The sequence below is a fragment of the Xyrauchen texanus genome, chromosome 18 (genome assembly GCF_025860055.1).
Source record: "Xyrauchen texanus isolate HMW12.3.18 chromosome 18, RBS_HiC_50CHRs, whole genome shotgun sequence".
In the NCBI taxonomy this organism is placed as follows: domain Eukaryota; kingdom Metazoa; phylum Chordata; class Actinopteri; order Cypriniformes; family Catostomidae; genus Xyrauchen; species Xyrauchen texanus.
The window spans coordinates 6,300,323-6,313,507 of record NC_068293.1 but is presented as its reverse complement, the minus strand read 5'-3'; the positions used below and the strand labels follow the sequence as shown (position 1 = coordinate 6,313,507).

At 39.3% G+C, this 13,185-nt stretch overlaps 1 protein-coding gene across 2 annotated transcripts in view; it reads left to right on the top strand.

Annotated features, from left to right (window-relative positions):
- Positions 1-13,185, top strand: part of galnt13 (UDP-N-acetyl-alpha-D-galactosamine:polypeptide N-acetylgalactosaminyltransferase 13) — a 98,578-nt gene that overhangs the window by 19,361 nt on the left and 66,032 nt on the right. For both annotated transcript variants that reach the window (XM_052147838.1, XM_052147839.1), the window contains exons 3-5: positions 2,650-2,818; positions 5,567-5,733; positions 5,960-6,167. In XM_052147838.1, coding sequence (XP_052003798.1) covers positions 2,650-2,818; positions 5,567-5,733; positions 5,960-6,167 — 544 coding nt within the window. The remainder of the gene's footprint in view (positions 1-2,649; positions 2,819-5,566; positions 5,734-5,959; positions 6,168-13,185) is intronic.

The following is a 13,185-nucleotide window of genomic DNA, read 5'->3' as shown; positions in this document are numbered from 1 at the left end:
CTTCAGGCATTATTAAAGAGTAACTAGTGGGGTGGTGAGTGTAATGAATAATCATCAATATGCGTCGTATAAATGTGAACAATTTATTATTAGTTTAAAAATACATTACCACAAGTATTTATCACAATTAGGTGAGACCAAACTTCTTTAATTAATGAATACTTTTGGCCATGATACCATTCTGAACTATATGGAAAATAAATAAACCACCATTAACCTTCATCACTGACAAGTAGCTCATACTAACTTTTATTAGAAACAAGTTCATAAACATTATGTAATATACAGGATATATTAATATAAACAAACATAAATAGAGCTACCTACCCAAAATATACATACCACACTTTTGGCACCTTTGTACACATTAAGGACCAAAGGTTATCACAATTATGGCCTTTATTTATATTTTGGACCAATATTAATGTATAGTATAGTAGACTAGTGAAAAATAATCTGTTTTGCACTCTTATAATTTATTTCTTATTTGATATATGTATCTCTCCTTAAAGTTTATTGTATTGTTATTTATTTGTTTGGTGAAAATCCACTATTTCTAGATGATGTAGGATTATACATGCAGAAGAATTGCAGCAATATGATTTGAATGTTGGAAAAACTCACAACGTCAAAAATTAAAAGAAGACGCCAACGAGTCTCACATCTGGCCAATGAAACGAACAAAGAGACTTTTCTAGATTGCACATGACTTTAGAACTTCTCTGCAAAGAGGTCCTAAGTTCGAAGGTCACGAGCAATAAAAGACAGAGAACACACAATCCTGGAGTTCCCAAGAAAGACTCAAAACACATGCTGCTACACTGAGATTCATCAGATCACTAGACATCGTGATTATTATCCTGCAAACAGCAGCTAAAAAGGACATTTAATCATCAAGGAACATTTCACACAAAGTCACAGTACTTTGCTGAATTAACCCTATAAAATATACATAAAGCATTTAAACCCCCAATTTACACCATACCTAGCCTTGCTAGATAATTCTGAAAATTGCTTTGAACTGTGGTAACTTTTATAACTGACAAATTAATGATTATAGCCTGGTGATTTGTAATCAATTCTAACTAACAAATCGGTTATTATAATCTTTAATCTTGTATGGTAACTTCAATGTTCAACTGGATATTATACCTCGACAATCAGGTTTCTCATAACGTGTAATGTAATATCCATGTTGTAAAACGAATGAATTAACCAGTAGGATTTGTTTAGGATTTTCATGTTTTGTTACCTACATGTATAATATTCATGAGAGAATGTCATATTTAGTATGCAAACGCTTGCTGGGTTAAGTAGAGAATGTTGATGACAACGAATGGCTTGTCTCTTTTACTGTTGTCAATATATAAAAGTTCATGATTAAACGTACTATTTTTGAGCGGGAAGTCCAAAGTATCACCCAAACAAAGGGTCATATATCAAATCTGAAAAGGAACAGACCAGTCGACCATGTGAAATATCACTTCTGATTGGCGCAGGACACCTTTGGAGATGTGGCCAATTTCAGTTCAAATGTCTCCAAAATGGCAGAACTCTCTCTTCTCTTTTCTCCGGCTCCTCTCTTCTGAACTCTTCTGCTGAAGCGTTGCTTGCTTCTGCCAGATCCTCCATGCCATGTAGAGTCCAAGGAAAACTCGGGACACACAAAGTCCCGAGGAAGCCTCTCACTCTCTGCTCTATGGTTCACACACCCAATGAGAGTCGCGGGTCCTCCGTGCAGAAAACCTCTCTTCAAAGCCCACCTCATCATTCATCCAGACAATAACTATCCAATCTAACAGAGGTCCAAACATCGATAGAACAAACTTTCCAAGCAACACGAGGAAATGTGACGACACGCAAGTACATCTCCAGACTTTTGCTCAAAGTGCTGGTATATTAGTTAAATACTTGGGGTAATCTGATTGCAAATCGATTTAGACTCAAAGAAGGATAAATGGTTCTTATAATATTGTCATTTATCTTATCATTTACTTCATATTCTGTCAATACTCACCAACCTGTTTCATGTATATATGTGTTAGATTAGATTTATGTTTAGAATAGCAATACTGTTTGTCTGTATTCAAAGATGATTTGTCTCTGATATATTTTGATAAATAATCTCATTCCTGTTTCTAAAATATTTTGCTTCAAAGCTGTACCTAAATATGTGTAATATTATTTTCAATAAACCATGAGAATAATATTACTCCAATAAGTGAATTAATCATAATTCCCTTATTAAAGCTAATTACTTACAGTAGAAAGTTTGAGCAGATACGATGATACGTTGTATTACGATATTAATGGTGGAGAATTTTATTCAGACAAATAATCTAGTACTTTGTCATTTATATAATTTATAATGGTTGTCAAAGGCGACTAATTCCATTATACATTTCCTTATGTAATAATGTAGAGTAAGGACAATTTAATTTAATTCCTAGCTCACACATACTCTTTCCTTACATATATTGGGGTGAGAATGCAAGCACTTTAACTGATCCCGCCTACCTTTATACTTATACATTTCCAACAATCATTAATTAAATGTTGACTCCTGCCAACTTTTTCACCCCACTGTATATTTGTTTGCATTGTACATTGTACTATATAAACAATCAGCATGTATCTTTTATGTTTCAGCGGTGATGTCTCGCACACACGAGGCACCAGGTGAAATGGGGAAGGCAGTGATCATTCCTAAAGATCAGCAGGAGAAGATGAAGGAGCTCTTTAAAATCAATCAGTTCAACCTGATGGCCAGTGACATGATCGCACTCAACAGAAGTCTGCCTGATGTCAGACTGGATGGGTAAGTGTGTGTGTGTGTGTGTGTGTGTTTGCATGAGAGACAAATGCTGTTTGATCACACTAATGGCACTAATTACAGCATCCAATCAGCTGTCAAGACAACCAAAATGACACACATCAACATTTATTAGTTGTCCATTGTGTATTGATAAAGAAAAAAAATATCTATTTGAAGTAAGGCAAAAGTCCTCAAACAGCAAATGATTTTATGTTATTTATTTATTTTTTTACATCATTTTCATTCATAAAAATGATGTGTGTTTGTTCGTTATTTCTTTCTGTGGTTGGTCAGTTAAATCTTTTGTTCTTTCATTCGTTCTTTCTTTCTTTTGCTTGTTTGTTTTTTCATTTGTTCATTCTTTCTTTCTGTCTCTGGTTTTAAAATGTGTTTGTGTTAAGAGTACATACACTGGCGGCCAAACGTTTGGAATAATGTACAGATTTAGCCATTTTGGAAGGAAATTGGTACTTTAATTCACCAAAGTGACATTCAACTGATCACAAAATATAGTCAAGACATTAATGATGTAAAAAAACAGCACCATCACTATTTGCAAAATATAATTTTTGATCAAATCTAGACAGCAGCATCACTCCAACACCTTATCCTTGAGTAATCATGCTAAATTTTTTATTTGGTACTAGAATATCAATTTCCATTATATCAAACACAACTGAAAGCTATTTAGCTCATTAAATGAAGCTTAATGTTGTCTTTGTGTTTATTTTTGAGTTGCCACAGTATGCAATAGACTGGCATGTCTTAAGGTTAATATTAGGTCAAAAATGGCAAAAAAGAAACAGCTTTCTCTAGAAACTCGTCAGTCAATAATTGTTTTGAGGAATGAAGGCTTGAAATTGTCAAAAAAACTGACGATTTCATAAAAAAGTGTACACTACAGTCTTCAAAGACAAAGAACAACTGACTCTAACAAGCACAGAAACAGATGTGGAAGGCCAGATGTGCAACTAAACAAGAGGAAAAGTACATCAGAGTCTCTAGTTTGAGAAATACATGTCCTTACATGTCCTCAGCTGACAGCTTCATTGAATTCTACCCGCTAAACACCAGTTTCATGTACAACAGTAAAGAGAAGACTCAGGGGTGCATTATGGGAAGAATTGCAAAGGAAAAGCCACTTATGAAGCAGAAAAGCAAAAAGAATAGGTTTAGAGTGGGCAAAGAAACACAGACATTGGACAACAGATAATTGGAAAAGAGTGTTGTGGATCTTAACCCCATTGAGTTTTGTGGGATCAGCTAGACTGTAAGGTGTGTGAGAAGTGCCCGACAAGACAGTCACATCTATGGCAAGTGCTACAGGAAGTGTGGGGTGAAATGTCACCTGAGTATCTGGACAAACTGACAGCTAGAATGTCAAGGATCTGCAAAGCTGTAATTGCTGCACGTTTAGGATTTATTTATGAGAATTCTTTGAAGTAGTTTCAGAAGTTTTAAAAAAATCTTTAAAATGTAATTGTAATTTTTCATGTTATTAATGTCCTGACTATACATTGTGATCAGTTGAATGTAACTTTGGTGAATAAAAGCACCAATTTCTTTCCATATGAGCAAAATGTGTACAAGCTTTTTGCCGCCAGTGTATACTGAACACAAGAAGAGGTTGTGGCTTCCACTGAAAAGATGAAAACATGCTCTTTACCTGTTCCTCTAGAGTTTCCCTCTCTCTATCTGTCTCTGTGACAGAATGAGGAAGGTCTTTGCTAACAGCACCCAAAGAGCCATTTAAGTTACATAATGAGCAAAACAGCAAAACAGGCCACAATCATCTGTTGCGTTTGAGTAACACCACAATTCGGCACACTGAAGGACATCATTCACATGCATTCAACCTGTCATGCATTCATGAATGAATACACGCAATGTTGTTTCTCAATTCAATTCTTCCCTTTTTCTTCCATTTTTTTGTTTTGTTTAATGTTGCACATAAATATTAATCATTGTGTAGATATTGTAAATATAATAACTCATAAAATTAAGTAGTATTTTACATTTTGTTACAGAAATGTGGGTGCTGCTTGCCCGTGATCCTAGGATGTTGTAGATGGTTGCCAGGTCGTTGCTTACTAAGGGTGCATGCAATAGTAGGGTGTGTGTAATATTGCTGTAAAATAAGTCAGCAGCAGTACTGTATTCCTCATTCACTCTGAGTTTGTGTAAGTTCTGCTGTGTGTGCAGTCTGCTGTGATCTGCCTCTGTTTGTGCCCTTTTGCCCCATCCTGTCAGGCTGTCTGCGCACACAAAGTGAAGCAGTGCTGTAAACCTCATGTGTCCTCTACTCATCTATCCATCCCCCCTCTCTCCTTCCTCTTCCTTTCTCATTCAGCTCCATCACTAATGCAGTCTCATGTGTTATTTAGGGTCTCTTGATGACTCTCCTCCAGTGGCCACTGTGGCTACATTCACATTGCAGCAGAATTGTCCATCGAGTTTAAAGTGCTGAAGACGGTTGTTTTTATACACAGTTCAGTTAAGAATGAGTGTTAGGAGTCACACATATGACACCTGAATTATTACACAGAATATATATAACATTTGGTTTGGGGGAATGAAAAAGCTGAAATAGGCAATGTTTAATCATTTTTAAAGTATTGTAGAAGTATTTAAAGCATTTTTAAATGAAGAATTTAAAAGAAGTATTTAAACCTCTCTACCTGCTCAACATGTGCAGGTGACACCCAGTTTTTATCAATTATACTATATCTCTGTTGTTGTGATGTTCCTCAGCTGTAAGACTAAGACATATCCAGAGGAGCTGCCAAACACCAGCATTGTGATTGTGTTTCATAATGAGGCGTGGAGTACACTACTGAGAACAATACACAGCGCTTTAAACCGTTCGCCGCGACACCTGCTGCTGGAGATACTGCTGGTGGATGATGCCAGTGAAAGAGGTGCACATCAAATCATCATTGTATAATTTATTGATGAATTGTCTCTATTGAATATAAAGGAAATATAAAAAAAAAAAAAACTGCAAAACAGACTTTCAGAAATATAATCTGGTCAAGCTCAGGCATTGAAATGTGGAATATTTCTTAACTGTAAATTTTACAAGTCATACATGCACCCAGAGACATGGCAAAACAATCTTTTTTCAAACAGTCTTTTTTTTTGCAGATTTTCTGAAGAAGAAATTGGAAGACTATGTTGCGACTCTGGAAGTTCCAGTGCGGATTTTGAGGATGGAACAACGATCAGGTTTGATTCGAGCGCGGCTGAGAGGAGCGGCCGCCACACAAGGACAGGTCATCACCTTCCTGGACGCCCACTGTGAGTGCACTGTCGGGTGGTTGGAGCCGCTACTGGCCCGCATCAAAGAGGACCGGTAAGTTTTTTATGTGGCCCTTTAAAAGAACACACACAGCTGTATTATCATGACCTGACTTAGAGCTTATGTTTCCATTTGTCACACATAGATAGACTTTTCACTTTCAGCATAAAGTCTGGTCCACTGTGCAAATTATTCAGGCCAAGAACTGCCCAATTCAGCCCTAAAGTTGGTAAATTAATTATTAGTTGGGATATCTGTAATGTTAATTGTTAATTCTCATGGGATAAGTGATTCTGTAGAAATTGCTTAAATCATTGCAAGCCCTTTCAAAATTTCATAATGTGCAGGATAAGTATTCAAGATAACCGCAATAAAGTTTTCACTAGTTAAAACGCTAATTCTTGATATGAGCAATGGAATTACTACTAGTAAAAAAGCTAATTCTTGATATAAAAAATGACATCACTTGCGGAAATACCCATATTTGATATCAGAAATGGAATTACAACTTGGTAAAAAACGTAATTACTAATATCTGTATCTGCATTTTTACTAGTATTATTTCGCAATGATCTGTCATTCACTCATGTTCAAAATGCAACTACAGATATCTATAATGTATTTCTTACACGTGGGAATTCAAATATCAGCAATGTACCACTTACTAGTAAAAAATATAATTTTTGATACCACTATTACAAGTATATTACTAGTAATATAATTTGCTATCACTGTTACTAGTGCAGAAGTCAATTCCTTATAATAACAATTGAATTACAACCAATAAAATGCAAATTTTTGATATCTGCAATTCAGTTCTTTTCCTTTCGTTCTAGACCACCAGAGGCAGTACTGAGAGCACTAGTGGAAAACTCTTGTGCTTGCGCTTTGAGGATAATCGACTTAAAGAGTTGTCACCCCTTGACACATGATGTGTCTTTAGCTATAAAAGCCCCATAACATGTCAGCTCGATCTCTTCTTCATTTTCACTTGACGGAATCGATTGTGACAATATTTTGTGCAGTTCGTTTTGAAGAGTGCTTCAGCTGATATCCACGATATCGTCCCTGTGTTTACATCTTTATCAGTGTACGGGTTAGTTTACGAGTGGTTTTCTCTGGGATTTGCTGCTCGCGATCATGAAGCAATGTTCAAGAAAGTCTGGTGCTTCTGAAGTGATTCAAACTTTAGGCTGCCTGTAAGTTTGTATATCTTTGTGCACATACAAGCCCTGGTTACCTATGATTAATGAGTGCAGGATCATATTTTTTTCTGGACGTGAAACTTACATGAGTGTCATTAACGAGTGCTGGATTTATTGAAGTCAGTATGGATACACTTAGATGTTGTACATGCCCTAATGCGATGGATATTATGGAATTACATAATCAGTGCCCTGCTTGTCTTGGTTTGGATCTTCTTAAAAAGGCCTTGTCTGACCCATGCATTCAGTGCTCCATAATGCCTCTTGCTGTGCGTCAAGTGCGACTGGCAGGTCTGGAATCCTGTACAGAGGATTTGCTGCTTTCTTTCGGCATCCCTATGGTATATCGTTAGTGTAATAAAACACTTCAGCATGATAAAAGGAATAAAAAAACGTCTAGGTTACTAGTGTAAACCCCGTTCCCTGATGGAGAGAACGAGACGTTGTGTTGATTGCAGTGACACAAGGGGCTTCTTTCGGGAGCCTCGGATACCTCTGAATATGAAAAAGGCCCCACAATTTGCATGTCCCGCCCCTGGTCATATGGGTATAAAAGGTGTGGATCGTGCATCTGTTCATTCAGGTTCTGCATTGATGATCCAAGAATAAGATTTGGCCATTACAGCGGCTTGGTACAGTGTTGTGGCAAGTCACAATGTCTCGTTCCCTCCATCAGGGAACGGGGGTTACACTAGTAACCTAGACGTTACCCTTCTGTCACTCACTCAATGTTTTGTCGATTGTAGTGACACAAGGGGTCCCTATTCAGTAGTGCCCCCTACACTGAACTGTGTTACGTGATCTGCTGATGCTGGTGCAGCAAGCTACAGCATGCCAAAGGAGCATGAGCATCAGACTGCACGTAACTTCCCCAATGTCCCACTAAGACGTCATATTGTTTTTAGGTTCCCGACATCTGACCAAGTCTTTCCCTTGAGGGGTGGGAACAAGCGACGTGTTAAGCATGGGAGCAGGCTGTGCCTTTTCTCTCTCTATGTTTCTCCTCATAAAGTGTTAGTTGCGGCTGGGGCCATCTAGCTATAACACGCAATTCTTTCAGAGGGAAAAGACCCTGCGGAGACCACATCCTGCCCAGGCTGGGGAGGTGAAAATGTGGCAAATACGTCACATGGGCCTGTTACACCACACATGGAAGTGGCGTGTGGTAGGTCCTGCCAGTGCCCACGAGGATGCCACACTCCTTGTCTGATAGGCCCATACGATGACATCGAGCCTCTGTTTGGAGACAAATCCCTTTCCACTGTCCGCCAAAGCAAGCAAAGAGCTGCTCAGAGAGTCTAAAGCTCTGTGTGTGGTCCAAATAGGTACACAAAGCACGTAGCGGAAACAGCAATGATAAGGCTGTGTCTGCCTCCTCCCGGGGCAGTGCTTGCAGGTTCACTACCTGGTCCCTGAAAGGGGTTGTAGGAACCTTGGGCACATAGCCCGGATGAAGTCATAGGATGACATGAGCATCTGCCGGACTGAACTCCAGGCAAGTGTCGCTGACAGAGAACGCTTGTGGGTCTCCAACCCTCCACGAGTGCAATCAGGAGGCCGTCTTCTGGGAGAGGACACTTAGCTTGACTGACTCTAGCGGCTCGAAGGGGGTTTTCTGAAGGCCCGGAAGGACCACGGAGATATCCCACGAGGGGAACAGGCATGGCTTGACCTGGGCTTTGGATTCAACCTCTGGGCGCCTCTTAGAAACCTGATGATCAGGTCGTGTTTCCCTAGGGACTTATCGTCCACTGCATCATGGTGAGCTGCTATAGTGGCTACATACACCTTCAAGGTGGAGGGGGACAGCTGCCCCTCCAGCTTTCCTGCAGGAATGAGATCACTGACCCGACTGCGCACCTCTGCCGGTCTTCAGATTGGGAAGAGCACCGTTTTGCGAACAAATGCCACTTTAGGGCGTAAAGCTGCCTGGTAGAGGGAGCTCTGGCTTGGTTGATCGTGTCTACAACAGCTGGTGGCAGACCACTCAGATCTTCCGCATTCCGTCCAGTGGCCAGACGTGGAGGTACCAGAGGTCTGGGCGTGGATGCTAGAGTGTGCCCTGTCCCTGAGAAAGAAGGTCTTTCCTCAGGGGAATTTGCCAGGGAGGTTCTGACACGAGGAGCGTAAGATCCGAGAACCAAGTTTGAGTAGGCCAGTAAGGGCCACTAGACTTGATCCTCGTCCTCCCTGACCTTGCACAGCACCTGTGCAAGTAGGCTCACTGGGGGGCTCACTGCGTACTTGCGCAGCCCCCGGGCTATCTGTTTGCCAGTGCATATGTCCCTAGGGGACTTGCCTCCAACCTAAGGGAGTACCAGAGCGGGCAATGGGAGTTCTCTTGGGAAGCGAACAGGTCTACCTGTGCTTTGCCATAATGGTCCCAGCCTCCTCTCCCCGTTTAGCGGAGCCTGTCACGACTCTGTGTCCGCTGTCATGTAGAGACTCCAAAGGAGGAGATGGTGGCCGAGTTGTGACATGTGACGAGATCGTACGGCGCCTTGGCGATTTATGTACGCTACCTTAAACACAAAGTTCAAGTGTTGCTGTGCAAAGGAGCCATATGACTTGTCAACCCCCAAGTTCATCCCGTGGGATTCTTTTCCACTTATTTTCTGGTCACAAATGTTGCGCATGTCAGATGTTTTACAGGCCGTTATGCCTCAAGATTGGTTTGTGATGATAGATTTAAGGGACGCCTACTTTCAAGTCAAGTCATTTTTATTTGTATGGCGCCTTCCAAAACACACATAATTTCAAAGCAGCTTTACAGAAGATCATGCATTAACAGAATATGAAACTGTAATATCTATAATGTCATCATTGTGTAGTTTGATTAAATACGATTGTGAATTGTGTTAAATAGTATTTATAACCCCATTGAACAAGCTGAAGGTGACTGTGGCAAGAAACACAAAACTCCATAAGATGTTGGTTAGTAGAGAAAAATAACCTTGGGAGAATCCAGTCTCACCCTCTGGCTAACATAATGAATATAATGCCAATATTACTTATGTATAGTGTAAGTCATGGTTTAAAAATATTAACTAAGTAAGTGTTAAGGGTCAGTGTTTAAACAAAGATTTTGTATGAACTGTAAGATTAATGACTAATGTCTTTGAAGTCCATCCTGGATTAACTACAGAAGTTCACATAGATGCAATTGCCCTTGTTAGTTGGCTGATGAAGGTTTTTTTTGGCAATTTATTGATAGTCTATATATTCCATTTCAAGAGTGTAGTCCATCATTAGACAGAGGTGATGTAGGCAGAGATCAGTTAAGTGTATCACAGTTCAACCTGGCAGGTAATTTCAGTGAGGTCTATCCTAAATCCAAGGTTCAGGCAATGGCATATGAAGTATCCCATGTCTTATGGTTGGAGTTGGCATCAGCTCATCCTCTGAAGTCCATCGTAATAGACTGAAGTGTCGTTTGGCTGGCACCAGCTGCGGTTAGTCATCATCACTCAGCGACACGTAGCAGTGGAGTCCAACATAAAGCAGGAATGGAGCTGGATTCAGCCGGTTCTGGTGACCTCAGGATAGGAGTCCCGAGGTTGAGAAGGGACAACAAATAGAATAATATTATCATAGATGCCATTCAATTTGTTGCAGATCACAATAAATGTTTCTGGTTTCTGGTTCCGGCAGACCTAACTAAAGCAGCCTAATTTTGAGTTGAAGGTTAGATTAGGTGTATACCTGGCTAAATAGATGAGTCTTTAGTCTAGACTTAAACTGAGTGAGTGTCTGCACCTCGAACGGTATTAGGGAGACTACGCCATAGTTTAGGAGCCAAATATGAAAAGGATCTACCTCCTTTTGTGGATTTTGATATTGTAGGAACTATTAACAGGCCAGAATTTTACGATCGTAAGGAACGTGATGGAATATAGCGTGTTAGAAGGACACTTAAGTACTGCGGAGCTAGACCATTCAAAGCTTTGAACGTAGTTAACAGAATTTTTAAATTAATACGAAATTTAACAGGTAGCCAATGTAACAATGATAAAATGGGGCTAACATAATCATATCTCTTGGATCTAGTTTTGAACCAATTGAAGTTTATTTATTGATCTTGCTTGAGATCCTCCCAGTAATGCATTACAATAATCAAGTCTTGAGGTCATGAACGCATTCATTCGTTTTTCGGCATCAGCGACAGAGAACTTGTGTCGTAATTTAGCAAGATTTGCTGTTCTAAGGACAGATTGGTATCTATTATAACACCTAATTCTTTGCTGTTGAAGACGATATAACAGTACATTCATCAAGAGTCAAATTATATTATAGTGGCTTGTTTTTAGAGGTTTTTTGTCCAATAATTAGTACCTCTGTTTTGTCGGAATTGAGTAGAAGGAAATTTCTGGCCATCCAATCTTTTATTTCATTGATACACTCTGCTAATTTGGAGAATTGTGAAATTTCATCAGGTTTTGAAGAAATATAAAGTTCGGTATCGTCAGCATAACAGTAGTGTAACACAGGGAAGAAGTCAAGAAAGCTGGATCTAGGTGCAGCGAGGGATTTGAATGAAAATGAACAAAAACAAACAACTGGTAAACACAGGAACAGGAAGGCTCTGGAGACGGAGCCGTGGAAGGCGGAGCCGTAGAAGACTCTGGAGACGAAGCCTTGGAAGGCAGAGCCGTGGATGGCTCAGGAGACAGAGCCGTGGAAGGCTCTGGAGGCGGAGCCGTGGAAGGTTCTGGAGACTAGTGCTTTCAACACTACCTCTGGTGGTCTTACACTTAGTAATAGAACCTCTGCTACATTCATAACCAGCATTTTCACTAGTGGCAATTTTCATTTCAGATATCTGGAATATGATTTAACAAAAGACTCAAAGTTAATTCACATTATACAATTTTATTTTCCCATTAAGATTTTTTTTTACTAAGTACACATATTGGATATACACATCTTAACAAAACTTTTCCCCTAGACTGCTCCAATTGGACATTTCTCATTTTCCTAAACAAAAGAAAACACAATCCTTTCTTTCTCTTTGTCATGGGTCACACATGTCATGCACTAAAGATCAATATAATAATTAATTTTAGAATTAATTACAATATTTTTTTTTCTATTTCAAGATCTCTGAATGTGATAAGTTCAAGGTAATTTACCAAATTTCATCTTTTTAATAAAGTGCTCGACAGCATACATGGCTTGTCTGGTGTATAAAAAATAGGTGCATACAGGTGTTCTCAAGGATATCTTGTTTTCTTGATGTTAAGCACCTCAAACAAAACTCTTGAATATCCTTCAAAGGTTCAGGACCATGAACAATATAACCTTTGTTAAACTGAGTCACTAATTCTTCCTCAAAAGTGCTCACTGTAGCAGCTTGGGAACTCATAAACATGGCTTTGACCTGTGACCCTGACTTCTGGAAATCACATTAAATCAAGCCAATCAGAATTAAGCTTACTTTTTTGATAAAGCTCTTGCCCTTTTGTTCAATATGAATCAAATCTTCAGTGAACAGTCTGTGTGCCATCTGAAGTTGACACTAGATTTTCATAGACTGCAATGAAGCAGATACTTTCTCTTAGAGAACTCGATAGTATGGAATAACATAAGTTAGTTATAGATTAGTTTCCCTTACGGTCCTACAGTTCAGCATCAGGATTCGTGCTCGAACCATCAGAACCTGCCGGGAAGTGATGATGGCAGGGTTGAGGAGCTACACCCAAAAGGAAATTAGAACCTAATTTTAACTTATGTCCCCCCAAAAGGAGAACTAAACTAATAGTTCTACTTAGACAACCAGGTCCCAAGCAAAGGAACCTGAAAGAAACAGAAATATTAGTAATGACATGACCATAACCTTATATGACTAGCAAACATGAAACCCTTACAAA